This window comes from Anopheles funestus, chromosome 3RL (assembly GCF_943734845.2).
Source record: "Anopheles funestus chromosome 3RL, idAnoFuneDA-416_04, whole genome shotgun sequence".
Classification (NCBI taxonomy): Eukaryota; Metazoa; Arthropoda; class Insecta; order Diptera; family Culicidae; genus Anopheles; species Anopheles funestus.
In genome coordinates this window covers 6,048,733-6,076,693 of record NC_064599.1, presented here as the reverse complement: position 1 = coordinate 6,076,693, position 27,961 = coordinate 6,048,733, and the positions used below count along the sequence as shown (strand labels likewise).

At 41.0% G+C, this 27,961-nt stretch overlaps 2 protein-coding genes across 12 annotated transcripts; both read right to left on the bottom strand.

The window, feature by feature from the left end:
• Positions 1-176: 176 nt before the first annotated feature.
• Positions 177-5,083, bottom strand: LOC125769162 (transcriptional repressor CTCFL-like). Of its 5 annotated transcripts, none has more exons than XR_007419017.1 (5): positions 3,278-4,304; positions 2,134-3,198; positions 1,926-2,044; positions 1,707-1,841; positions 177-1,647 (listed from the first exon to the last, which is right to left on the bottom strand). XR_007419017.1 is itself a non-coding variant. In XM_049437701.1 (5 exons), the coding sequence occupies exons 2-5, from the start codon at positions 4,257-4,259 to the stop codon at positions 1,788-1,790; spliced, it is 2,220 nt and encodes a 739-aa protein (XP_049293658.1). In that variant the 5' UTR covers positions 4,260-4,293; positions 4,961-5,083; the 3' UTR covers positions 177-1,787. The 5 variants fall into 5 exon arrangements, 4 of the variants coding, with proteins under 4 accessions (XP_049293658.1, XP_049293659.1, XP_049293657.1 ...); XM_049437701.1 differs by adding an exon at positions 4,961-5,083 and having other exon boundaries at positions 177-1,841; positions 3,278-4,293; XM_049437702.1 differs by adding an exon at positions 4,961-5,080 and having other exon boundaries at positions 177-1,841; positions 3,278-4,277.
• A 343-nt stretch (positions 5,084-5,426) lies between these two features.
• Positions 5,427-19,131, bottom strand: LOC125769166 (motile sperm domain-containing protein 2-like). Of its 7 annotated transcripts, none has more exons than XM_049437712.1 (9): positions 19,037-19,131; positions 14,415-14,865; positions 12,390-12,539; positions 11,973-12,314; positions 11,676-11,896; positions 7,250-7,328; positions 6,551-6,663; positions 6,278-6,478; positions 5,427-6,194 (listed from the first exon to the last, which is right to left on the bottom strand). In XM_049437712.1, exons 2-9 carry the CDS (start codon positions 14,512-14,514, stop codon positions 5,811-5,813), a joined length of 1,590 nt encoding a protein of 529 aa, XP_049293669.1. In that variant the 5' UTR covers positions 14,515-14,865; positions 19,037-19,131; the 3' UTR covers positions 5,427-5,810. The 7 variants fall into 7 exon arrangements, with proteins under 7 accessions (XP_049293669.1, XP_049293668.1, XP_049293665.1 ...); XM_049437711.1 differs by having other exon boundaries at positions 18,933-19,047; XM_049437708.1 differs by lacking the exon at positions 19,037-19,131 and adding an exon at positions 18,893-19,021.
• Positions 19,132-27,961: the final 8,830 nt, after the last annotated feature.

Genomic DNA, 27,961 nt, shown 5'->3' with positions numbered 1-27,961 from the left:
AATCAATTTTTTTAGCCTATAAAATTTAGAAATTCAAATGAGTTTTATCAAAACATAAAAGAACAAAATTTTGCATTATTAAACCATTGAAATTTTTAAAACTATAGAACTAATATTAAAAAACAGAATGCTGCCGGTTTGTTTTGTTTTGTTAATTTATATACAGAAAACTCCGCTAACTGTATATTGTACGTAATATTTTATTCAGCTTAATATATAACTCTTAAACAATTGTGACATTCTTAAAACTCAGTTTATAGTGCTAACCTGCCTTAGATGAAATAGAAATATTCTCGGGATTACAGCGTACTTTCATTTATAGATGTAGATGTGTAATGATTAAATTTAGCTTTCCAGACGTTTTAAGTATGGCGACGAGTATGAAAACATAGTTGAGTAAATGATTAAAGTTAACAACTTAAGTAAAACATTTACACCACTCAGCGCTGCTTTTAGGATGTGAAAAAAATATTAAACAATACTTGTCATATGAACTGTGTGTCACATTTTGGCGATAAATGCTGTGTTTGTGTTAGTTAGCATGGCGAAGATAGAATAGATAGAAGAACAGTTTCATTGGTTTTGAGCTGAAATATGTGGTGTACGTTTTCGTCTAGCAACGTTTCAAACTACCTTTAAATACATGTTGAGGAGGAAACAAAAGGATGAAAAAGGTAACTAAATCTTTCTCGAACAGTAAAGAAATCATTGGAGCTAAAGATAAATCTCCTCTATGATCGTAATAATTGAATTGTTAAACTGAGTGAGTGAATTCATGCTGCACAAGGTATGTATGTTGTGATTCTTCGACTCTATCGCCTTTAGTCTACACGAGATCACTTTTATAGTTGTAAAACAACAAAATTTCTATAAAGGATTTATCTAACCCTTCTTCATTTCGGTGCTGTACAATGAAATAAGGATCGTTAACTCTATTCCAACCAATTTTGGAACATCATCATTAACCACAAAACGGAACTAAAAGAAAGAATAATGAAAACTGTGCTGTTATCATCATGACGATTCTATTAAGTTTCGCCTCTTATTTATTTCAAAACCCGGGGCGGCCCACGAGTTGCAGTATGTGGTAAAAGGGGCCAGTTCCACATCACAGGACCGGGTATATCAAATCCCATCCGAGCCGTCCCCCCGTAGCAAATACTGACTATTCTGCTACGGAGTAAAAATAAGTCTAGTAAGCCAGAAATGGCCGACATGACCTGTTAGGTCGTTTAGCCAAGAAGAAATATTTCCAAATCCATTAAAAACAAATAAGTGGTGATACCAAAAAGCACAATTCCAGGCAACCGCCAAATCGGGCACATTCTTAACAGTCATCTTATCTCGTTCTAGCTTTCTAGTGTCATTTTAATCCTGTTTTGAGAAACTGGTTTTGGCTCTAGGATAGTTTTAAATTTAAATATTTTCTTGCGACCCGCGGTTTTTTTTTGGTGGCCTTATGATTTGATTTTTGATCTCATTCATACAACAGTCGAAGTTCTCGTTGACCCATCGCGCGGGTCGAATAGTTTGACATGGCGGCTTTAAATGATCTTCCGTACTATTGATTGTGACCTGTTTTAACAGCTATCAGACCATAACATAAGATATCTAATTCATTATTTCATTCGGCAATACATTACACATCTACAAAAAAAAGAATTATTAATATGTACAGTGGTAGCACGAGATACGAGGGGCCTGACCTCGAGGTACCACTGCATTCCAATACCGAACATGGTTGACAAACCAAACAAGAGGAAGATGATGTATCATCGTTCGCGGCTTTAGTTTAGCAGCGTTATTGTTGCTTTGGTGTCCAAGTCTTCGTCGTCTTCGTCCTGGAAATGAGGCAGTTTAATATACATTTTGAAAAACGGTATTAACATTCCTTTTTAGCTTCTCCCTCCAATTTGACAACTCACATCGAATCCGAAACAGTTGCTCATATTTTTCTCCAGCTCTTCCTGGCTTATGGTCACGTCATAGCGTGATCGTTTAGCATTTTGCAGCGAAGACATCAACATTTCCGTATCCTGCAAATCTGTGTAGCAAGGAAAAGACAAAACATAACGAAACGATTCGTCATTCGTCGGGTGCGAATTTTCAAAGGACACAAATAAAAAGACTTACCTTCTGTCGAAAGGAGGAACTCATCGCCCGAATCGGCACTGTCTTGCTCGATCACAATCTCATGTGCACCTTCGACCCCTTCGCTCACTTCGCCACCTTCCACCAGCACCAGATTGATGCCGTCCATATCGAGCGTAGGATCTGGTTGCGCTATGAGCTCTGCTGGTTCTTTTTTCACACTTCTCGTTACGCGGGTTGATGTTGCAACAGCAGAAGTAGCGGCAGCCGACGTCGTCGGTTTGGAACTCGTTTGCGGTAAAACTGTGGCCGGTGCCTTACGTTTGGAGGCTGTCCGCTTCTTCTGTGTCTTATCGGCAGATTTGCTATCCTTATTCTGCAGCTGTATCACTTCCAACACCACGTACTGGCCGTCTTCATCCTCGACCGTTACAACATCACTCGTTTGCAACGGATTGACCGACTCTTCTTCCTCTTCCTCCTCATCCTCCTCCTCCTCATCGTCCTCATCCTCTTCCTCTTCCTCGTCTTCATCTTCTTCCCCTTCGTAGTCTTCTTCGCCCTTGTACATTTCATCCTCGAACGTGATCTGCACCTTCTTCTGGCGACCTTCGCGCAAAGCTTCCAGTTCTTTGCTCATCGTCGAGTCGGGATCGTGCAGTGCCATGTGCCGGATGAGGTTGCCCTTGTGCCGGAAGGATCGCTTACAGCTCGGACAGCAGTGCGTTTTGGCCTTCGGTGTCGGTGCAACGTAGTCCGGGTTGTGATAGTAGTTGATGTGCCGCTTCAGCAGCTGCTTCTGTCGGAACGTCTGGGCACATTGATCACATTTGTATGGTTTCTGATCGGTATGCAGTAGCAGATGCGATTCCAGGTGGCGCATCGATATCGAGGCATACGGACAATAGTCGCACCGGTAGCACTTTTCACCTTCGTGCGTTTTCGCGTGTATTTTGTAGCTGTACCGATCGGGGAAAGTGTTGTCACAACGCTTGCACTTGATCGGTTTGTCGGCCGTGTGTAAATTCTGCACATGAATGCGTAGATCCGTCTTGCGGCCGCAGGTCGTCGGACATAGTTTGCACTGGAAAACTGGCTTGTTGCCAACTGGAAGTACAAACGATAAGAAATACAGTGTAAGGGTGGGTCTTTTTGAGCAAGACCTAATGCGAACGTTACTCCTTACCTTGATGTATCATTTTGTGGGCCTTCAGTGAATTAGATTGTGTGAACCGTGCAAAACAAACGTCACAGGAATAGGGCTTCTCGCCGGTGTGGATTCGCATGTGTCGCGTCAGCTTAAACTTGTCCGGCGATGCGTACGTACAGTGCGGACACTGGAAGGGTTTTTCACCGGTATGCGTACGGATGTGTCGTTTCAGCTTGCTCAGCTCCACACTTGCGTAGTCACATTCTGTGCATTTGTGTGGCCGCTCGTGGGTGTGCCGATAGCGGATGTGTCGAATCAGTTCGCCAGAAGTGGTGAAACAGTTGTCGCAGTGTTTGCACCGGTGCGGTTTAGTGCCCGTGTGCGTGTTAACGTGATTTTGCAGAGAGGCTAGCGTTTTAAATCCTCGCTCGCACACGACACACTTGTGTGGTCGATCATCCGAGTGAGTTTTCAGATGCCGCGACAGTAGGAATAGCTTATTACTGGTGTAGTTACAGTAATTGCACATGTACATCGAGCCAGTGGTCGGTACACCACGCTTGCCACGCGTTGAAGTCTTTTTGCCCGTTTCCTGATCCGGCACTATATAATCCGGATCTTCGAAATCATAAATTTCGTTGTCCTTCCCATCCTCCAGACTGGTCTCATCCGTATTGTTGACTACAATCGTAGATTTGTTGTCACCATCGTTCATTATCAGCACGTAGCTGACTTCTTCCTCAGTCTTTCCCTGTTCGCCATTCAGTGCCTCAAATTCGGTCGGTCCATTTTCCACCGCCCTTAATTCCGCATCTTCGCTGGCTTGAAAGTAGTAGTTGCCCTTCTGATCCACAAAGTAGCAGCCACCTTCGTCATCATCTTCCAGTCCCGCAGTCATTAGCTCCATCTCGTCGATGTCCAGCTTCTCCTGCTTAGCCTCCTTCAGCAGTACCTGCATTGGTTCTTGCGAAACTTTTTTCTTGGTGTTCGATTCCTGTTTGATGCGTTTTGCACTCATTTTGTACTTTGCAACTATCTGCGGGGTAATGAAACTAAAACAAACCTTTATATGATTTGTATACTCTAGTGCACAACTTCACTTATCATAGTAAATATACACAAGTCACGGACGAAATATTTAGATAACAATTTACTTTAATTTTCGAAAAGAAAAACACTGTTTCTGGCTTTGCTGTTCCCCACAGTTGACAGGCCATTAATTATCCCGAGGTTATGTTCGTATTATCCGTACCATCACCAAGTTCGATTATCCGTGCTCGCTCAAAAGTAATCAATTTTTTTTATCGACCGTCAAAACAAAAAAAAAACCAAGCAAATAGAATCGCCATTTTGGAAGAAAAAATATCTTCTAAACCATTGCATTTTTACTGATGTTTTAAGCAACTCATTTTTGCTCGTTTTCAGTATTTACAACAGCATGCGTTATGCGCAATAATCCGTGTCTGGTAGTTTGTTTACAGTTTTCCTTCGGAATAATCACGACTAGATGGAGCTTGGGTACGCAAAGTAAAATTCCCATTTCTATCACCGTCGGCGCTGCTACAACGGCGCGATGTTGACGTTCAGCTGGTGAGAGGGCTATTTGATCAATACATTTTTGCAACCGTAAAAAACCGAACATTATACGCCACACTGACTATTTTCTTCGCAAAACCACTGCCAAATACGTTGTTTAACTATTTACACCGATCCTTTTACCTGTGTGATTTGATCTGTATGCCTTAAACACTGTGTAAAATCCGCTGTGCCAGCAGAACAGCGACACTTCAATCGCTTCACTTTTTGCAACTAATTCGAGTAGTTGCTCGCGCGAGACGCATCTAATCGAGCAGTTTTGTGACTTGAAGGACGGTTTACACGACGCACCATTTAATGGTCACAAAATTTTTGCTCAACGAATCATACACAAAGTTAGTGAATATATTGAGATAGTAAAACAAAAACACTTCTGCACATATTATCCAGCGCTTCATATGAATTTGTCTTTTTAACATAGTAATACGACTAAATTACGCATTTGACTCCAACCCCAATCAGCTGACGTTTCTGAAGGGACTTGAAACCGTTGATGCTTAAATTAATCGTTTGCGCTTTTTCTCTATGATATTTGAACAAAAAATTATAATACGTTTTCGGTATAAAAGCAAACTTCTCTAGAGCAAACTTTTGGTTTTTCTTGCAAATTTAGTTTATTCTCAACACGAAGCGTTCTTTCGTTTATTCGTGTAGATGGAGATGGCGATTAAACAACAAATTGGGAGTTCTACAATTAACTAACGAATAATTTACTGCATAAAATAACCCTACCATAGGAGACAAATGACAACATATTCACCCGTACAAAAGACAAGAGCTTAGGCTATATCAACGATCATATTAAAACAGAAAACTGAGCACACTGTTGTTGCTTGCACCTGCTTCATAACAGAAAGATGATAAACGCGTTTGAATGCATACAAAAGATGGAAGAAGCAAAATGAAAAGACAATCTATCCCAGGATGACAAAGCTGATGTAAAGCTCGAATCGAGGCTCAGGATGCCAACCTTTCAATGGTGTCGTTCGGAGACGCTGCAATACTCAGAAGCATTGCTTTTTATCTCTATCTTTAGTATATACACGATGGCTATAGCGAGCAAAACGAACAACACGCATGTAATCCATTGGAAGCGATGATTCCGTTTAACCTGCACTTCCAGCCGATGTGTCGTATCGTTCAGATGCGAAATGGTTTGCTGCAGCAGATTCATCTGCTTATCCGCGCCCATATTCATCATGCTGCTGCCAGCATATGATTCACCCATCACGCCGTACTGATCGGGACCGGAACTAATATTACCGGACGCATTTCCGAACATCTGTTCTAGACCGCTTTCGTCAATATTGCATTTCAAACGATGAAGCTCTACCGATGCATCCTTGGCCGAGATGTTCTGTATGTGAAACAAGAGAAGAACATTAATCACTGCGCGACCAATTCTGTTTACCCAACCGTATCGCAAAAAGTGATACAAACCTTCCACAGCTCCGTTAGATCCGGCGGGTTGGTGGAATTTTCATTCGGCAATGCGATGCACATCACCAGAAATTTTTCTCTATTGATTGTATGTATTTGTTGACCATGCTGTAACATTACATTTATCGTAACGCTTGCAGTCGGTGGCAAAAATCCGGTACTGGGACGCACTCGAAACTTTTCCGGAGCCGTTGTTTTCACCTGAAATATAAAACAAAACAACCAATATTAAACATTTATCCAGAAAATGTCGCTCCAGCAACAATTATGTACCTTGTACGACACTTCCTCGCTGACCACGTTGGTAATTTTAACCGTGCCGACAAATTCGCTGCCATTTTTGGAGAATGTAATGGTATGTTGTGGCGTTATCCGTAACATTTCACCTGCAATCGAAACACAATAATAACAATCAGCACTTGTATCAGTAGGATATAGATAAAGAAGACCGGACGAAACACCTAGCGATAGAGCATAAATGGTGACGCAAAGAGCTCATACTGAATAACCTGCAACAATGACCATATCTATCTGGGTTTTGTGGTGATAATTTTAAATTTTAATGTAATTTCCTGCCACTTTGGCTAAACGAAGTCAATCAGTCTAGTATTTGTCTTCTATTGTTTTGTTTAGTTCATAATTAAATTAATGTATAAATATCTAATTAATAATCATCGATAAGGTAGTTCGTAATAATATGAAGTTATGTAATGTGCACAAGGATTTTAAAAATAATTCTAGCTTTAAAAATCGCATGTTATAGAATTCAAACCTAATCTTTCCACGTGATTCTCCCAACTGTGTAGGTGCCTTCATTTCACGGGTGAATTTTAAATTAATCACAATCGATTTTCTGCCAAACTGGACGAAGTTTTTTACGCCTACTCCTCCTCCTCAACTAAATTCCTTTTTGAGCGGAAGCCAAAAAATCTTTTAACCAAATATGTTAACCGTCGCTGGGCCATTACCTACCTTCACTGGTCTCCGGAAAATTGCTGTTTGCTTTTTCAAGCATTGGGGATTCTGGTGGGCTGAGGTTGGCAAAGTGAACCTGCGTTAGAGTGGATGGTACAGAGAATGGAACGTTGTTAAAGTGTGTGTTTGTGGACCAATTTACTGTTTATCTCTATATTGCTATCGCTGTTTTACTCGTTGACTGCGAGGATGTATTACTTAAAATTGCCGTACTCTTCGCACTGCTCTGCAACACCCTAGTTTTACTCCAAATGCGGCAGCTTAATGATAGTTTGATGCACCCCTTGCCGGCGTGTATGCTGCAGTTGGCTTTTTTCAGGCCCGGGAATCTTTTGCCCAAAGCTCCAACACCCGCGAGAGTATAGAATTCACTATTTGAGTTTTAAAAATAGCTTCAATTCGTAAGCTACTGCTGCTTTTGCCAGGGAATCACGTTCCGCAAAAGACAGGTGTGTTAGCATACAATTGTCGGGCGAGTGAAAAGAACTTATTTATCTAGTAATCGTTCACTAACGTAGGTTTTCGAGGGACAAGGTCACTAATAATAAAACACTAATTTAAACTCCGAGCGATCCGAACACTTGTTGCAATACTGGAATTTTCGTCTAGAGTTTGAGCAAAGCCACTTCTGGAGTCGTTGACTGAACGGAATTATTTTCACAGGCTACTGTGGTCGTTCGTGCGGCATTGAAAACCTCCTTCACAAATCTATCGATTGGTTTCAACGGAACACAGCAGCACCCGGATTGATACTCGGGGTGTGAGAAACGGAGCAAAGTTGATGTATAATTGATTCCGTTCACGCTATCCTACGTTGCGGAAGTGCTTTTACACCTGTTTCCTGCGAGATTTGAGCAATTTTAAGCCGTGGTTTTTGCTCCGGAAAGTGAACTTCGTTTGTGGTCTGTGTTTGTATCTGTTCCGCTGAAATTCCAACTCAGAGCCAGTTGCGTCCATTGCATTTGACAGCTGGATTGAATCGCACGGAATCGTAATTTCAAGCCGGTTTGATCTCTGGCAGCAGCTCCCTAAAATTAATTATTTTCTCTTCAAAATGTTGATTGCATATTTGCTCTGAACAATTTCATACGAACCTATACCAAATTCAATATAAACTTAACATATTCTTTTCATCTGTGGCCTTTCATAATCAATAAGCTGCGCTGAAAAATTGTCGAACCCCTGCAGTGCCAAATATAAACACGTTCAACCCCTCAAGCACAGCACCAAAAAGCTCTCTGAAAGCTTTGCTGTTTGAATTTGCCGGTTATCAAAAACCGGTTTAAGTAATAATGGATATTTTTCACAATCCGACCGAAAGCAGACGTTCGATTTTGGTGTTGTTTTCGCGTTTGTTAATTTGCTTACAATCAGCAAACCTCCATCTGCGAAATTAATGCTTAGGAAGCCAAATCATAGCATCAAAGTTTCTTCACGGTTTGTCAAATCATGCAACCATACGAGTAGCGAACTAACATTAACCACATTCAAAATTCAACGATACTTTTCCTTCTTCTGCAACAGTCATAAATGCACCCCATGGTCGGATGGAAACCATCAGCAGAAACCGGTTCCATTTGTTGGTCACGAAATTTCTGCACAATTGCAGCCTTTAGTTGCAACAAGTCTCCAACCGGCCGTCGCTCTTCCGCATCATTCGCATCACATACGACGCACCGTTAATGGGCGCAATGTACTTGCGTCGCGGGTCATGACTCGTGCACCGTAAGAGCAGATCATTACAGCAGAAAGGGAAAGGTGAAACTCGTCTTAAACCTTGCTTTTACAGGGTGGATATTGAAATTGCATAATCTTCCATACGGTCGAAAAGCAGGGAGGTCTATAATAATTGCCGGTAAAAACGAAGTCATGTGTTGGATTGCGAAAATCAAACGTTTGCATTGTAAATAGCATGCGACAAGTAACTGCTTCGCTGGGAAAAGAAAATTATTGCTAATAATTGGTTTATTTAAACTATTTTCACTAATTACCCGAGCCATTGTAGGAAGAAATCGTTGATTAGTTGTCAGTTGAACAAAGGAATTTTACCAAATGCAATTTTAAGTCCTTTCAAGTTATCACTTTACATAAGCTTCCAACAACACTTCAGATATTAAATTGTATAAATATAACAACACTTTGCACTTCGAACAAGATCACGACTGTATCCCTGACGGTCGTGCTTCAATTAAATAACGCGTTCAGATTCCACAGCTGATTGGAGTTCATTCCAAAACTACGCGATTATGTGAAACTCGTCAGCATTTGGGGTAATGCTATGAACGATCACTTTCATGACGGGCGATGCTGCTGTTGGCACTACGTAATGTTTTTGCTTTTTGGAGCGGATAGATATATTCTGTTACACACGCGTGTTTCGATCGAATACCAAGCAGCAAATCAATATTTATTTTTGGAAAATTGGAAAATAGTAAACTATAGTAGCAATGCACGATGTGGAGTGTGAGTCTGCTGCTTATTCGGTAGTTTCTTCAGTTCGACATTCACCCCAGGAGCCAATATATGAAGGCCGTGGAGAACTATAACATTTCAGAACCCTTCCCTATGTGCTAGGAACCATCACAGAAGACGCCACCTTCAAGAACATTCCACTGTCTTTCTTTTAATCGATTTGGAACGCGTCACATCACACACGGAACTGCCCGGCACGTGGGGGGAATTGACGAGAAGTTGGATGATACTCGTTCGATACGTGTATTGTGCTTGCACATGGAACGGGCCACAGGGAACGCAAATTGCTTTTGATGGTTCGATTCGTACTCGTTCCGTTGCCCTGGGTGAACTTTGTTTAACGATGTTCGCCCACTGCTACGCTTAATTGCAACGTGAAACAAACGCGAACGCAAGGTAAATACGATGACGATTTTGAGGTCACTAACAGCGTACGGTTAAAGCAAAAATAAGAAGCCCTCCTTCTCAGTACTGTACTGCAAATGTTTTAAACTGCATCCGTTTTCGCGCGCGCGTCTGTCACGATCGACGGCCGGTGAATTACTAAACTGCTCCGAAAGTATCACTTTCAGCGCGGGCTCTTCAACCGTTTGCAGTTTCTTTTACTCGAAGTGTCTTGCCGCTGTACCGTTCTGCTTCGGTCTTTCGACTGACGACGAATCATGATAGAGGGCAACACGCGTGAAGCAAACGGTGAACCAGGGCTGTTAAATAAATTGTTTTACCGGCTCGCCACACCGCTGCAGTTTGCACGCATGAGAAAAAGGGTTGCAGTAAGAAGGTTGGATGCATTGAGAGGGGATTTGTTTTATATACAATACTGTATATACTAGCGAGCTTTCCGTTTCGCTGAGGTGAGAGATCTGTGCTTGACGGCACTATGGCATAATAAGCCGACTAGCATTTTTGCCGGTAAAGTGGTTTTCTTCAACGGTGTGAGACGGCGTATTACCGTGGATTGAAATCTAAGGTGGGAAGAGTACATTTCGAGACAAGCGTAATAAAACATTTGAAACTATCATTTTGATGATGTTTTGTGTTCATTCTCACTATTTTGTAAGGTATGTTTCATCGTTTCGTTTTCAGTATAACGATTAATAGCGTTTTTTTTTATTATATTAGTAACATTCATTTCAAGTTATGTGTGTTTAATAGTTACAGTTTCTATAACTTCATTTAATCCGACTATTTTTTTGTGAATTTAAAAAACGATTAAAATAAATCTATGTAAGATAGGAATTGCACTTGTATTAGATTGAAAACGAACTCTAGTGAAACATTCGTAAAAAATTACATACTTATAATACTTATGTTTAAAAAAAAGAAACAGTTGAATGATATGCACAAAGCATTCAGCGCACCGAATTCGCCATCATAGAGTTGGTAGAAAACAGTTCTGGTTCTACAGTGAAAGGGACAAGCTTTTGAGCTGCCGATAGGGAGGAAAATACAACAGAACAGAATCAGTAAAAGATGTTTATCATTTGATGTAAAGGTTATCTTAAAAACATTCACCGATACACCCGTTGGAATGGAATTCCACCTTCCTTTGTCATGCTTCCTGTTTTCCATGCGTTTGGCTATTTGAAGAGTAAATAAGCTTTGCCAAAAGAGGTTACATTATTTCAACTCAAAACCCTCCCAGTAACCGGCTGATGTATTATATTAATAATCCAATCCCGTGACAATGCTTTCGGCAATATAATTTTAGTTGCTTTTCCTCATCCCGTGCTAATGCATACGATGGTTGACTTCGCTTGAAAGCTCGGTAGTAAAAGCTTCCACAAGTTGGATTGCAAAAAAAAAACCATCCAACCCAACCAATTTAGTACTCCAGTGTTGGAACATTTTCAATACCATTTTTACGTCCATCATGAAGCAATTTCACACGGACCCAACCGTTAGTTGTTAACATAGAGCTGAACAAGCAGTAGAAATGAATAGTTCTTACCTTTTTCGAGAGGATTCCATTTTGTATACCGTTCTGCATTAACGGTAACTCCATCGATCTTCGTCTTTCTGGAATGAACTCAAACACGTAATCGTCCTTGCCACCCCAGCTCCGTGGCATGTTGTCATCGTCGATGTACTCGCGAATGTTTTTATTGCTGATGTTCCGTAACCGGTCGACAGCTTTGGCGGGTAGGAGTTTTTTGATGATTTGAAAGGTAGCTAAAAGTGGAGAGCGTAAGCACGAAAGTTCAGCTGCAAACTGTTTCTGCCAAAAAAAAAATGCCATTATGCTTACCGTTCAAAATCCATGGAAGATCGTAGATGAGAATGTAGTTCAGAGAGCAGGGATAGTAGTTTTTGAACGTGTTAATAATGTACTTCGTGTAGTCCATATCGACGTTACTTAGACCGGCATCTGTAAGATCGAACACGATCGTCACTAGATCGTCGTTCGCTTCGCGAATTATTCGCTCGATCCAGTACAGGAAGCACTTCTTTAGGTCGTCCAAATTGCGTGTCCCCCGTACGTACATCTTCGATTTGAAGATGAACACAGTCTTGCCGTCAAGGTCACGTCCACGGGGATACATCAATGCATCGTGAATGTATTCCATGCGTATGTTATCTTCGCGAATTTCTGCAACAAGGAAAATATACACGCAAGCATTAAATGTATTGAAGCCATTTGGATCGGACAACCTAACACACTTACCATTGATGCCCGATGCTTTTCTCCATTCCATCGTTTCCCACAGTTGCTTCAGCGATTCCTTCATGCTTAGGTCATTGTTCTCCAGGAACTTTGTCAGCCAACCGTCGCCTTCAAAAACCCACCTCATATCATGCTCGTGGAAGCCACCGACTACAGAGAAATACAGGAAGAAATGGAACCGGTATTACTTAAAAATTCAAATGAGTTGAATAACTATTCAAATATTGCCGTGGGCAAAAAATAAACCAGTCCTGCTGAAAGTTTGGAGGCGATGACTTAGGCAGCTTTCCATCGGAGATGGATATTAAACCTTGAACTAGAGAACATTTCAATTCGCTCAGGGATATGCCGATTACTGTAGGGAAAATAGTGTTTTTAGTGAGCAGATGAGTTGAATGGAATTACAAACGAATCTGAAGCGATTAACCGAGCTAAAATAATTGGTTTTATTTATCATTTAAATTTAGCAGAGGTTGGTTTTTCTTACTGTATTATGAATCAAATCTTACGACATTCTCCCAACATTTCTTACCAACATTTTAAAAAAATGTTAGCAACACAGCTTGATAATTAGATGCCTTTTGCCCTTTCTTATACTTTGACCGCCAAAGACTCGACACCATTTATGAGAAAACTTCAAGTTTCTTCGTTATACGTTGTGCGTTGGGAAGAAGTTAAGAGCGTTACCAATGTCAACGAGAGATGAGAGATGGACGCATCTTATCTAACTCTTCCACTGCGCTTTAAGACCTTGAACGTCATTCCATGCATATCGTAGGTGCGACGTCATCGAGTGGTCTGATCTCACGCTAGCTCGGGCTGCTCCCTCGAGCTTATAACAGAGCGCTCTGTGTCACAAGTCGGGTGCGCTTGTTACGGTTGGGTAGAGAAGTGCCCGCACAGTCTGGGGTACTGGGTCTTTTGGAGGCGACCTTGGACCCAAAACGCTGTCTATTCAGTGGGCGCTACAACGGCACCATCAACCCGGTGAAAGGGGAATAGTGGCGTAGCTGTGATGAGAAATTACAGTGATGTATGAATTTGCAACACCAGCACAGCAAGGCAGCGCCATGTGTGTGTGCACATGATGGTTTAGATGAGCTAATGCCCTGAGCAGTATGTGGCAATGTGAAAAGATGCGCCAAGCAGGGATTGACGACGAATAAAATGTTTATGATGTTCATCAACGAAGGTAAATTGCAAAGGCTGTCCATTAGATCCCCAGTGTTGAGAATTAGAAAGGGTTTTTTTTAGTTTAGAACACTTATTCTACTTAATTGTTAAACTGTTGTTTAATGGAAAGAAAATACAGACTTTCTCGACACACGGTTATCCTTCCTGTTTATGGTATTCATTACGTATTTATTTATTCTCCAATGCATGCAACTGGTTGCGGTTCGACACCCATGGCGAATGAGAATTAACATACACCACCGAAATAATAAGCGAATATTAGCAGTTTGATAAGATCATCTCTGCACGGTAAATAGTGCAACCAGTTTGCTGCGGCAATGAAGACACAATCTACTTAGTATGCCTGTAAACATTTATACAAAAACGTTGTAACAAAAATAATTAAATTTAAAAAAACAGCCAAACATTAGGCACGAAAGCGAACTACCGACAAATATTTAATTTGTGATTCAAGGTATAATTAACACTTCCAAGCAATCATCCTGATAATTACAGTCACGAGACAAAAAAACATACACATACAGACACGCGTCACTATGCGTTTCAAAGCCTCACGGAGGGACAAATAGAAGTAACCCTATCGGCCCTATCGTCGTGAGTGATTAATTTCTTTTACATCGGCAAGATAACAAACTAAACTGTGCTGAGTCACTTGGTTTTGACCTCGCGACATGATTTCTTCGGCATGATTCAAGGTAACGTTGACGCCTTTGACAACGTGATAACAAGCGTTGAGCAAGAGGAACCGATTGTCCCACATGGAGGTTCATAGTGTACTATCTACTTAGCGTCTAGCGTTGGTGACTATCAGTATAGACGCTTGTACGTTACCTGGAACTTTTGCTGCATCCTTTTCCAGTTTCTCTCTGAACAGCTTCCTCAGTTCGGCCACCTGTGCCGGCGTCGGGTTCAGAAATTCTGGTAACGTCATTTCGGATAGCTTACTGTGTATCTTCGTCACGCACACCAACCAAGAAAGGCACTTGCAAAGGTAATCGCACTCGTACAATTTAAGCAAAGCACACCGACAACTACCGACTTTTGGCACTAGACACTAGACTACCTTTGGATCTACTATCGCAAATGCACTAAGTATTTCACAGTCGTTCACAAAGCTTTCTTCGAGGACGGCTGAGTTAACTGCTCTACTATCACTTACACACTGCTCGGTTTGCTGTTAACTTTGACTTTTCATAGCAACTATTTGGCCGTCACTGTACACTTCCACAACCGCCTACTTGGACACGTTTTTTACACACGACACGTTTTTAGCACACTTAAGCTGAAAAAAAAACAACAAAAGTTTACTTTCGATTATTTTCGCCTGTTTTCTTTTTCTTTTAGCACCCCAATCAAACTTCCAATTGCTACTGCACACACTAATCCGGTCGTTGGATGCTGTGGATGCTGTGGTTTTGGTGCGACATTTGACGTACACTATTTAGTAGCGCTAGTTTATTGTTCCAACGATTTTCAACCAAGTGAAGGTCGGCGTTTTTGGTGTTATTATCGTTAGTTTCTTCGTCTTCGAACACACCACTATTTCATAATCGCCCCCGTGAGCTAATGTTCCGCGTCGGATCGAAAATCAATCGCCACACTGTACGATTTTAAGGGGGCTCGTGGATCAAATGCGTGCGTGTTTTATTCTTCTCCTTGTTTTTTTGCTATGTGTGAGTTAGATTTGCGTTCAAAGGGGGCACAACCGGATGAGCTTGATCGTTTATAATAGCTGTGTGCTGCTCTTTGTAATTCCACAGGAACAGGTTTCTTCCATGCTGCAGATCGTACACCGTAACACCGAAGAATACACTTGGTACGATCGTTTCGTGATCACTTCGCTGGAGGAAGTTATTCGTCTGAAGGTGATCTTTTCGTCAATGGCTATCTGATTGGTACCGGTGGTATCGCTTCAGATAATCGTGAGAAAGCCACATGGAAGCTGCTCGGTTACCTTGGCAACAATTGTGAAGCACGGCTGAACAAAACTTCTAACACAGCAACCCTGACGGAAAACGTACACTGGAGCTGTTATCAGCTGTCGGCATGTACGCGGGTGTGTGACACGTGCGAATTTTCGCACCCCGTAGGTGCTAAGATTCACTTCGCCTCGGGAACGGTGGCCAAATTTCCTCACTTCACTCACGTGCCGTGTGAGTGTGGAATTTGGAAGATTCTTCTTGCACAGCGCGCTGGCACGAAAACAACCCCTAGCGACCGGAGGGAGGATGAACGTGGAACCGCCAGACAGACAACATCGAACACGGCCAAACGCACACCGAAAACTGACTGTAGCGTGTGATCGCGGTGCCAAGCATAGCTTTGACGTCTAGCTTGGGCGGCAAGGTTTTTTTTTTTTGGAGGGAAGAAGCCGTTCACCTAAGCCACGACGTTATCTTTCACTCTCGCACTCTCGCAAACCGCAACCGTTGGCTCTTTCCCAATGCAACTCGAACCGGTGGACCCGCGTACGCGATGGAGCAATGAATGCTGCTGCGGGTAGCGCAACGGTGTTGCTGCTTTTTTTCGGCAACCGCGAGAGAAAGAGCATCGCGCAAAGAAAATTACAAACCAACGAAAAAGGTACCATAAAACAACGACATTAGCCACAAAAAATAGGGAAAAAACGCTTGGTCTGTATGGGGAAATGTACTCCCAAACTCGCGAAAATAGTGGGGAGGAAATGGGACATGGAGAAAGATGTGCCGATCGAAACGAGAAGACAAAAACACATGGAAAACAGAAGGAAAATGTGGTTCATCGTTCGAGCATGTGCGTGACGCACGAAACGACAAACGAAATTAACAACAACCAAAAAAACCAAAGTGGCGTATCCCACCTTTTCGGCTATTTTTGCTTGAGAACTTGCCATTTCACATCGTGCAATTCACATGGATTCATAGTAAATGATTTATTTTTTAAAACGGTTTTCCGTACTACAAGTAGAAACTCTTGGACAGATTTGAAATTAATTTAAATCTCGGAAACTTTCATGTCCCACTACTCAACAAGAAGGTAAATTTACTATTTAAAAAAAAAAACATTCCTACACAATCTCATTCTCATGGTCAGGCTACTTTAAACCCGGCAAAGAAGTCAACGTCGAAGTGAATAATGATATCACCGGTAATCATATCGATGCGATGCTACGACATACTTGCTCGCAAACACGCAACCGGCCTGCTTATCAGCAAATAACCACGTGCGTTATCGTCGAAGTTTTGAAGCTGAGCTCGATAACAGTTCCAATATGCAGGTATTCCGGGCTGATACTGGTAAAGAAATCGGAAGGGAATCATGTTCGTCTCCCGAAAGGAAGAAAGACACCTGCAAGCGATTAAAGGGGGAATGCGTTTCAACGTCAACATTGTGTGTTGGCAGCGCACAATAATCTGGCGCACACTGCCAGAAATAAGTGAACAAAACTGGACGGTACAAACGTTACTGAGTCAGCAACAAATGGTGTGTTTTTTTTTGGAACATCATTAAGAGCCTTCTCATCGTGGTTTTGCGTCAGATGGGAAGCAAAAAAAGTTTGAATCTGAATAATGGAGCTGCCACAAACTTTAAGATCATTATTGCTGACCAATCCTTTAAATGATCGTCATACGAGCGCAAGCATGTACGCAAATATGTTGGAGACTTGCAACTAACGCGACCAATTTGTAAATACTCGTGCCCACTAGAAACGAAGGGGCCCATGGTCAATGTTTGGTTTGAGCCTCATCCCATCACCTCAAGATCCCACTTTCAATAAGCGATCTTTGACCATGGCCTCGACGTGAGCGATCGCCCCCGGAGATAGTCCTTGGCTTTGGGACCTTGAACGTTGCACATATGTTTGTTTGTTGGGTTTTTGCATCAAACGATCAACTTTTCCGATAAAACTGGTTTTGAGTGACTACGCGCTCTGGTCGGTAGTAAATTGCGTACCGCATACATCATGCGATTTATCAATCGAAATCATCACAGTACCGCCGCAGGGCGGTCTTGTGTAATTGGGTGTTATTTTTCGGGGTCCCACAAAGTCGCGCAATTTATGATGTACAGAGCAACAAAATGGCAATCTGTGCGACACAATGTGACGGGAAATCCATTGGTTTAAATGTATCAAAATACATCAACAGCTTTTTCTGTACTTTGGAGAATCAATCAATATGAAGATTAAAGTAAATGGGATGTATTCCAAAAGAGCTAAACCAAGTGTTAAAGGCTTGGTGTCTCGTAATAGCATTATGTCATTGAAGTTGATTGCAGTGCATTTTGCTCACACGGTCGTGTTGTTAGTAGAGCAAGTCAATGGCTTCTTATCAATTGCTCAGTATTACAAACAGTTTTCTTTACTCTTAGCAATAGGAGGCAAACGTGCCGCGAATGATTGAAATGATTGTGAAGTAAAAAGCGTTGTACAATCAAAACCGGAAACAAATGCACAAAATAACACTATAAATAAGTGTATATTGGCGGTAATCCTCTAGTAAACAGCAAGTTCCAAGATTTACTGTTATTTATCCATCAGTTTATTGAAATGTAAAAATCGTCTTTTTTTACACGTGTCTGTACGTTTTTGCGTATCTTTTTGAGCAGAAAACAACAAACGACAACACATACATAATGTAAATCCTAATGAAAAAGGGATAACCAAAATACATGTTCCCTATCCGGCAGCATTTCGTTTGATTTGTATCCAGATGTTTTCCCAAGGCTTTATAACATTTCACTTACACAACCCTTTGCTTGGCTTTCGTGTTCTGTTCTCGTGGTCCTTTGAAGGATCTACACACAGGATGGAAGCACATATGTACATGGAAGGAAACGAGAGTAGAAAATCGATGTTGACTTTCCTAAAATTGGCATAGCATCAAATTACTTTCCTGGCGACGAAATGTGACAATCGAAGCTACAGAGCGTTTGCTTCTCGTACGATGGGGAGTGTTTGTTTCTACACATTTAACCACTTTCCCGGAACAGATGGTCTTCCACTTATGTTGTACGGTAAAAGTGAAAAAGAAAGATTTTCTTATCACATATCCTTAGCCTTTTCTTTTGAACGGTATTATTCCATACGCCGGTTAGGCCGTTTGGTCAAGGTCACCTCTTGAGATGACTTTTCTGCCCTGAAAGTAGTACGTGCACGCCTCCCACCGGCATTTCGTCGGTTAGCGTTTTCGTGCACGTAAAGTTTCACTTTTTTCACTAAAACCACACTCGCACAACATTTGCTTCAGCCACACCGTTAATATTCTCATTTCTTCTAGTGTGAAACACACTTCAAATCGCTATTACAACTGGTGGTCGCCCTTCATTACCGCTTGAAAACATCATCACATCAACACATCATCAACGCACCGAGGTAATTTCACTAATCTAAAACATTCGTTCATCACGGCTAACTAACTGCACCAATTTACTGGCGGAACATACAAAAAAAAAATTGGTCACCGGGACCGTACCGCGGAAGGCTTCCTGCTGCGACAGCGTGCGCGATGTAAATAATGTAAAGCGTTCTCCGAGAATAGTTCGTGTACGGCCATATGATTCACGTTTGCTCGCTGCGTATACATGTTCCGCACATTAGCAACGGTGGGAGGACATGAGTTTTTGACAGCTGATCATTTCCATCAATTTGCAATGGCGCGATTACTTTGATTTTCTTCTTCATTTTAGTTGTTAATTTGTCTATTCTCATGCTTTCGCAATTTGAGCATTTTGAATCGCTTTTGGGGGGTTGTACAATGTTTCGATTATTTCAGACAATTCACTAGTGTTAACGGCCAAACCCAGGCCAGGCCACGCGAAGGAGAGGCCTTCCGAGTCCCTAGTTTAACCGTAAAACAGGATAGTTGAGTTTCTGACCGAAAAGGGGTTACTGTCGCCAATTGTTCATTGAACTTCCCGCTAGTGTTCTCAGTGCGTCGGAACCTATGCTGCGAAAGTGGAACAATCCGGTTTAAGCAACTTTTCGGATGGGTCAGATGACTCGGGCGAGATTCAACGCAAAGCCTTAGGAGAGATCAAGAAAATTCAACAGAAAGTCGAGACGTTCTCCATTCAAGTTCTGAATTAAATCTAATTTTATTAACAAATTTCTTTGCCTTATATACTAACAATGTTTGAAAGTGTTTGTGTATTCTTTATGCGTATACGCCTACGCATTGTGGTGGTATTAGTAAGTTAGATCGCGTTGGTCTTTTCCTATTTTCTTCTATGTTCATCCTAAATAAACACATGGCTAGGTTTTATATTTCTGGAAAACTGAATTAAAGCGATTGTTTGATGCAAGTGCATTTCACGCCTAACGTTGATTATTGAACCACGGTGCGTGTACGACCCTTTTGACACGTGTTCACTTTCGTTGGTGCCTTATCCTAAACATTTCAGTTTTATTGCACCCAACATTGAAAGCAGCTCATTGTGCTGCACATGCATTCCTTACCCGCGCTGTTGAACGCACTTGAAACGCTTGTTTAAGTTTCCCATAGACCTCCTTCGCATGACCTACGCGATGCATGATTTATTCTTATCGATGGTATCGTGAAACCGACCTTTCCAAAATTCTCTGTTTATTTCGGTCTAGCTCAGCGACCCCATGCGATAAGTTACAATTTTTAAACAAATATTCAAATCTAACGTTGCGACCGCAACATTCTCCTCCTCGTAATTGATGCCTATTAATTACGCCTAATTTTAGGTTTGAATTTGGGTTTGTTTAATTTGTTTTCCGTTTCTTTTTCAATGTTATAATCTGGGTACAGACGCTCGTTGTTTTGCATGCAACTTAACTCTATGTTGTTAGTTAGATTTTCTTCCTCTGCTTTGACGCTTTCTTCAGGTGCCGTTTCGTCCTTCATTGCCGGCTTTCTCCAGTTACTGCGGTGAGATAGAAGATTGGTGAGAGAATCCCAGAATGAAGCTAACAGCTGCCACCCGAGACCATAGATGTCGTATAGTATCTTCCCGTGTATCACCGTGTCGATTACAAATTTTACTATTCTTCCCATGAGGTAGATTCCGATTGCAGTTGACGTCACGTTGCCCAACCAGGTTGACCATATGATTAATTTGGACCAATATCTGTTGAAGGCGTTGTCGATTATACTTTCCGTAACTAGCGCGTCAAATGAATATCCTTGCAGTTTAGGATGTTGCCCAGATATAATCTTGTGCATTACTGATGATGCGACCTTCCTGTCGCCTTGCTCGTACACCATGTTTTTCATCTTCTCCAAACTATCAGCATCGTACACTCCGCTTTTCATTAGGCTAGGTAGCGGTGTGTATGACCAACTTGTAAGTACGTCTGTAGTTAGCTGTTTTGGAGCTGTCGTCTCTCTCAATCGTTGATCGGTTGTGTACCATCGTCCACCGATCATAAATTTCGCTGGTAGTAAAGGAGTACAATCAATTTCGGTACCTCTCAATTGTAGAATTCTTGTCACTGGCGCCATGAACATCGAACGATTGTTATATTTTACCGGAATTTCTTGATAACAATCCGTCTTGCTTTCGTATGTCACAAATACCGGCTTGCATTCGAGGATATAAAGGACTTCCGCGGCTACTATTGCTGTGTAGCCCGAACTCTTCACTATGTTCGAGACAAATTCGCTTGGACTTACTCTTGCCAATGTAAGCTTTGTTTCCAGTAGTGCTTTGTCTATCTTGCACATTTCTGTCATCACATTCATGTAGACTTCATTCAACTTTTGGCCAAGATAATTTTCTACAAGTGTTATTTTCGAGTTGAAATATGTGAACAGATCTAGGTTTCTGCCGATGTTAGCCTTTCGAGTAAATGGTGATCTATATCCATTTGCCTCTAGCACGAAGATTCTTGGATGATCTGTCAAGTATCCGTCAAATCCACATATCTGCGTTTTATCGCGTGCTCGAATTGAAAACATATTAGTTTCCGAAAGCAAAGTGTACACTGCATTCGATCTGATTCCCAGCTGATCGTTGTCAACGGTTTTGTTGACATTCCCTTCGTAGATGGTCTCAAATTCTGTTTCTACGCAAAGTTGCTTCATATCCACCTCCCAGGTCATGTAACCGAACTCCACGTCGAGACACCATCCAGTCGTGTATGTGCAGATAATACCATTTCTTAAATTTATTTGGTTATTTTCAATATCTGCTATTGCAGTATAATCATGCATACTTATTTCGTATTCGTAATAAACTAACGCGTCTTCCCAAGTGTAGCTTGATGTGGTATATACTCCTCCTTTGCAGGAGGTTCCTTTAAGACTTCCTACAACTAACAATTCTCCTCTTGTAGTACTATTCTTTTTTAATTCCATGACCTTGTGGTTATCCGATAATCTGATGATTCCGGTCGATTGAGCCTTTTGGCATTCATCAAGCTTAAATTCCCTGACAATGTACGCGTAACCTTGTTCATAATCGGAGGTATGTGAAAACGCTCCGCAGTATCGTATGGATCGTTTTATGATAACCTTACATTGATATACATGGACACTTGTTTTAGGACTTCTTTGCAATACTTGAATCCTTGTTTCAGTGGTTGTTAAATTTCTTGGTTGTGGGACACACGATGCTACGTCCATTAAAGAGTAGCTAGTAATGTTTATATCATTATTTGCACAATCATATGCAATTAATCCCCTCATTTCAGATCCAAGTATTGTGGCGGTAAAAAACATTAGAATTAGCATTGCAATGGTTTGTAAGTGAAAACTCATCGCCTTTTGTCTTTTTGGCTGAACCTTTTCAGTAGTTGTATCCAATGATCTTTTTATTTGTTTTTGGTGCAGTAAATGTTCTTTTGGCTCAACGTTTATAGCTGCTATTTTTACTGCAGGACGCTTCAAAATCGAATTTTTTGTTTTTACTACTACTGATCGAACTTGCCCATCTGGAGCTGTATTAGTTTGAATGATTTTCCCTTTCAACCATTTACCCGGAGATGTATTGTCGTCTGTCAATACTACGATATCTCCTACCTTTAAAGGTTCTGTTTTGCTAGTCCATTTATTTCTTTTTATTAGAGTTGGCAAATACTCTTTCTTCCATCGATCCCAAAATGTTTTTGAATGGTGCTGAATTCGCACATAATCTTTTCTATTCAATTGACTTGTTACGATTGGGTTCGGGGGTATGCTTTCTGCTGACCTACCAATTATAAAGTGAAATGGTGTTAATACTTCGTCTTCATCTGTAGACAAAGGTATATCCGTGAGAGGTCTTGAATTAAGCATGTATTCTATTTGAATCAGCGTAGCTCTCAATACTTCAGCAGAAGGCTTTCTATGTTTCCATTCTTCAGCCATAAATCTTAACGCTCTCTTTATTACTTGTATTAGTCTTTCCCACACTCCTCCAAAATGTGGTGCTGAGGGAGGGTTAAAATGCCAATCAATTTGGTATTTTGTAGCAGCTTCTTTTCCCATTTTCTGATCGATTTCTTGAACCAGATTTTTCAATTCTTTTTCAGCTCCCACAAAATTTGTACCGTTATCGCTGTATAGATGAGCTATTTTTCCTCTTCTATGCTGGAAATTCTTAAGACACACAAGAAAACTGTCTGTATCTAATTTTTCCGCTAATTCGATGTGTACTGCTCTAGTAGACATGCACGTAAATATTGTACCCCATCGTTTTTCTACGGACCTTTTAACTGCTATTTCCAAGGGACCAAAGTAATCTACTCCGGTGTGCAGAAATGGAGGGTTGTACGGCTGTGCTCGAAATATTGGCAAAGGAGCCATAAGAGGTGATGTTGGTGTCGCTGAACGTAAAATACATTTTTGACAGCAACCTTTTACATTTTTCAATACTTGTTTCAAATTTACTATCCAAAATGTTTGTCTTATGGCTGCGATAACGACATTATCTGCCTGATGCAGATATTTTTCATGATAGTGACGCACGATAAGTTTCGTGATTCTTGTCTTTTGGGGAAGTAGTATGGGCTTACGAGCGCTCTTCGTAATGGTAGTTATATTTTCGAGGCGTCCACATGACCTCATAACACCATCTTCATCTAGATATGGCATAAGACACCTAATATTACTTTTATCTGATACGCTTTGTCCGTTTGTTAGGACTTTCATTTCTTCGGGAAATCCTTCCCATTGAGCTTTTTTAAGAAAATGAATCCTTGCGATCTGGGTGTCTTTGTTGGTTATATTTTTTGTAAACGATCCTTTATCTTTAATATAATCCACGAATTTTTTCAAGTATGTCGCATGGGTTAATAATCTTTCCCAACTTGAGTAATTTTCTTCTGGTAGTATTACTCTTCTTTCACTATGTAGACCCATCACACGGATTTCCTCCATTGTATTTTCTTTACTGTAATTAGCGGGCCAGTCTTCATTTGCTTCTAAAAATGACGGGCCGTTGAACCAGAGTCTCATATCATTTGATGGCTTAGTAGCCAAATCCGCAGGGTTTTCCTTCGATGGAACATATCTCCATTGACTCATACTGCTAGATTCCAAAATTTCGCTCACTCTATGAGCCACAAATTGATGATATTTTCTGTGCTCGCTATTAATCCATGCTAGCACGGTTTGTGAGTCACTCCAATATGTTACCTCACCTACTGGCAAACGGAGTTCTTTCTTGACAGTTTCTGTCAACCTTACTCCCAATATAGCTGCTTGAAGCTCTAATCGCGGAATAGACATGGCTTTAATCGGTGCCACTCTTGACTTTGCTGCGATCAATCTTACAATGAATAATGTATCTGCTTTACTTCTAGCATAGACACATGCAGCGAAAGCATCTTGGGATGCATCTACAAATGTATGTAGTTCGATTGATTTTGGCTTCATTGCTACTATAGGCCTGATAATAGCCAAATCACTCGCAGAGGATACCAATTTTCTCCAATCTAACCATTTGCTTATTAAGTGCTCTGGTAGCTGCTGATCCCAGGAAGCGCTGGATATATGCGCAGCCTGCATTAGGATTTTTCCGTGTATGGTTAAGTGACTTATTAAACCCAGAGGATCAAAAATACTCATAACTGAGCTTAATAATTGTCTCTTAGTTAATTTCATACTTGCCGAATACTCGGGTAAGCATACTTTATATCCGAATGTATCGGTTATTGTATTCCATTGAACTCCTAATATTTTCTCCACACTAGAATCTTTTTCTTCTATTGACACAATTGTGGTCTGCTTACTAACACGATCACCGGAAATTGAATCTAACAATTGTTTTTTGTTTGATGTGAAGTTCCGGATGTGAAAACCTCCTTTTTCGTGTACCTTTATCACTTGGCATGTTGTCGACACAGCTTCTTCAAGCGTAAAAAAACTGTCCAGATAATCATCAACGTAGTGTTGATTTACTATTGGTTTCAATGCCAAAGGGTAATCACTTTTATACTTCTCAGCGTTGCGATTCTTCACAATTTGCGCACAAGCTGGTGAACATGTAGCACCAAACGTCATTACTTGCATAACGTAGGTATCTGGTTCTCTCTGACTATCACTGTTTCTCCACAATATTCTTTGTGCATCCTGATCTTCTTGGCGAATTTTCACTTGGTGAAACATTTCTTTAATATCACCAGTTACACAAATACTTCCTTCACGGAAACGCACTAACACGCCGAATAAAGAGGCCATCTCGTCTGGACCTTTCAGGAGTTGAGAGTTCAAAGAGATACCTTGAACCTTTGCCGCCGCGTCAAAAACTAAACGCGGTTTCGGTTGAGGTTTGTTTTGGTTCACCACGATGAAGTGTGGGAGGTAAAAGGTTCTCGGAGATTTTTTCTCCGCTTCTTGTTTGGATAGCTTTCGCAGATATCCCTTTTCGACATACTCTTTAAATGTATTTCTTATCCACTCTTGCAGAGAAGGATCTTTCTTTAACTGTTTTTCTTGTGATTCTAGGCGACGAAGAGCGTGGTTATAGCTGTCTGGAAAACATATGTTTTCTGTTTTCCATAGGAGTCCTACTTCATATCTCCCATTCTTTTCTTTGAGCGTTTTATCGATTATTTCCTTCGATCGCTCTTCTTCTTGGGATAAAATTGTCTTTGATGCTTTAACACCAAAGTTCTCAGTGGAAAAATATTCTTTTATCATATCGTTCATTAATTCTTCGTTTTTGTGGATCATGATATGATTCAATTCATCATAATTTTTCATTAAATCCACTCCAAAAATAATCCAACCTAATTTTGTTTTAATTGCCACGGGTTCATCTGGTTTACCCATTACTTTTTTCTGAGGCATTAACAGCTGATTATTGTTCAGGCCGATAAGAACAGTCGGTCTAGCATCTTTATATGGTTGGGTTGGTATGTGTCTCAAATGAGGATATTTCATTGATATTTCTTTTACATCAATGGTTTGTTCTGGCAACTTTAGGTTCTTTACTGTTCTAACCTCTTTTAGACAATGTTTTTTGGTGTCAGTTCCTTGTATAAGGCAACTTACACGACGGCTATCGTTTTCCTGTACCGATAGATTTTGAGTCCACCTCATCGTAAGTGGATCATTTTCGCCAACCAAGTTCAATTTATTTGCTATTTCTTCCTCAATCAGTGTGAGCGAAGATCCTGTATCCAGAAATGCAAACGTTTTTTCCACTTTTGTACCATTGATCAATTTTACCGGTACGATTTGGTAATATATCTTGCGGTTAGCTTGGTGATAGTTAACCGTTTCCATTGTTTCATTGCGGTGTAACAAAGGATGATGTTTCCTTGTACAATTTTGTATTCCGCATGGCTTACTTTGACAATCTTGTGCCTTATGTCCGCTGCCTTTTAAACAATTGCAGCATAGACGATTTTGAAATGCTATGTTATGCCTTTCTTGAACACTTTTCCTTTTAAATTGTTCGCATTGCGGCAATATGTGCGATCCTGTACACATAGGGCATTTTGGTGACCATAATGGTCTTCTAATAATCGGACGCCGATTATTTGGGCCTTGTTGGGGATTTCTTTTTTGTTCCCTATTTTTTACAAAACCTCGATGCCTTTCTGGCTGTTCTGGGATATTTCTGGTTATGCTTGGTGATGGCTTTGCATCATGCATATTGATCGACTGTCGATCATTTCGTTTTGGAAGCAGTCTTATTGTCGCTGCTATTGGCAGAAGCCAACTGGATAGATGCATCAGAGTTACAATTTCATCTTGTTCGATTGTCTTTTTATGCTCTATCCATTTAGTTTGAAGGTGAGTAGGCAGTTTCAGTGTCAAATCATCTATCAATCGATGATCATACAAGTATGCTGTTTTTCTCATGACCTGAATGTTTGTCACGAGGTTTTCCAATGCGTCGCTCAGTTCAGGAACCTTAGTTTTATCCATACGAATTTTCGTAATGTCTCTTAAAAGGTCTTGATATACCTGTTCCGGGCGACCGTATAGTTCTTCTAATCTTTTCATTATAGAACTCACATTTTGCGGATCTAAAAACAGCGGTCTAACGCTTCTTTCCGCCTCACCCTTCAAATGCTTCTGCAGCCGGTTCATGTTCTCCAGCTGACTGAACTGGGCCTCTTTCGTTGTTTCATCGAAAGCCTTTTTGAATTTGGGCCAGTCTTTAGCCTTTCCATCAAAGTATGGAAGATTCATTAGCGTCGTTCGCTTTATGTAGGTGCTTTCACCTATGCTGTTAATCTTTAGTGCTTCGACTAAAGCTTTGATCGCCGTATCTTGGCTTCGATCATCGGGAAGTGGAACCCCTTGTGAACGGTCCACCTTGCACTTGATGCAGATGAATTCATCCCCTTTTGCTGGCATCTTGTCCAGTTTTACGCATGATAAGTGGAACCATCTATCACACTCATCACATTCTATCATAGTTTCTTCTGCGTCATCCGCCCGGTGGCAGAGTCTGCAATTACCGTTCTCATTGATCGTAAAGTATTTTTTCCCTTTTGCATCCATTGTGCTGGGATTTTTCTTGGACATTCTGACTGGGTCTTACTTCCCTTGCGGAATAGGTTTTTCCTACAGAACAATTATTTGTGTGCCCTACGCCCAGTTAACACAGGTTAGCCTTCCTGGCGGAAAACTTAAGGTGTGTTTACCTATAGAAGGTTCTTTTTATCCTCCTATCCCCTAGAACTGACACCTTTTCTTCAACAGTAGGTGTGTTCTTTATTATTGAGAATTATCTCTGTCCTTGAACTATTACCTTTTCTTCAAAGTAGGTTTTTCCTTAATAGCGATCAAAGTAATGTGGATGCGTTTATACGCTGAAGCCACAATGTTTGTACGTAATTTGCTCTCTATAGCCCTAACTTGTAGTTTTATTCCTCTCTGGAGCCACCAATGTTAACGGCCAAACCCAGGCCAGGCCACGCGAAGGAGAGGCCTTCCGAGTCCCTAGTTTAACCGTAAAACAGGATAGTTGAGTTTCTGACCGAAAAGGGGTTA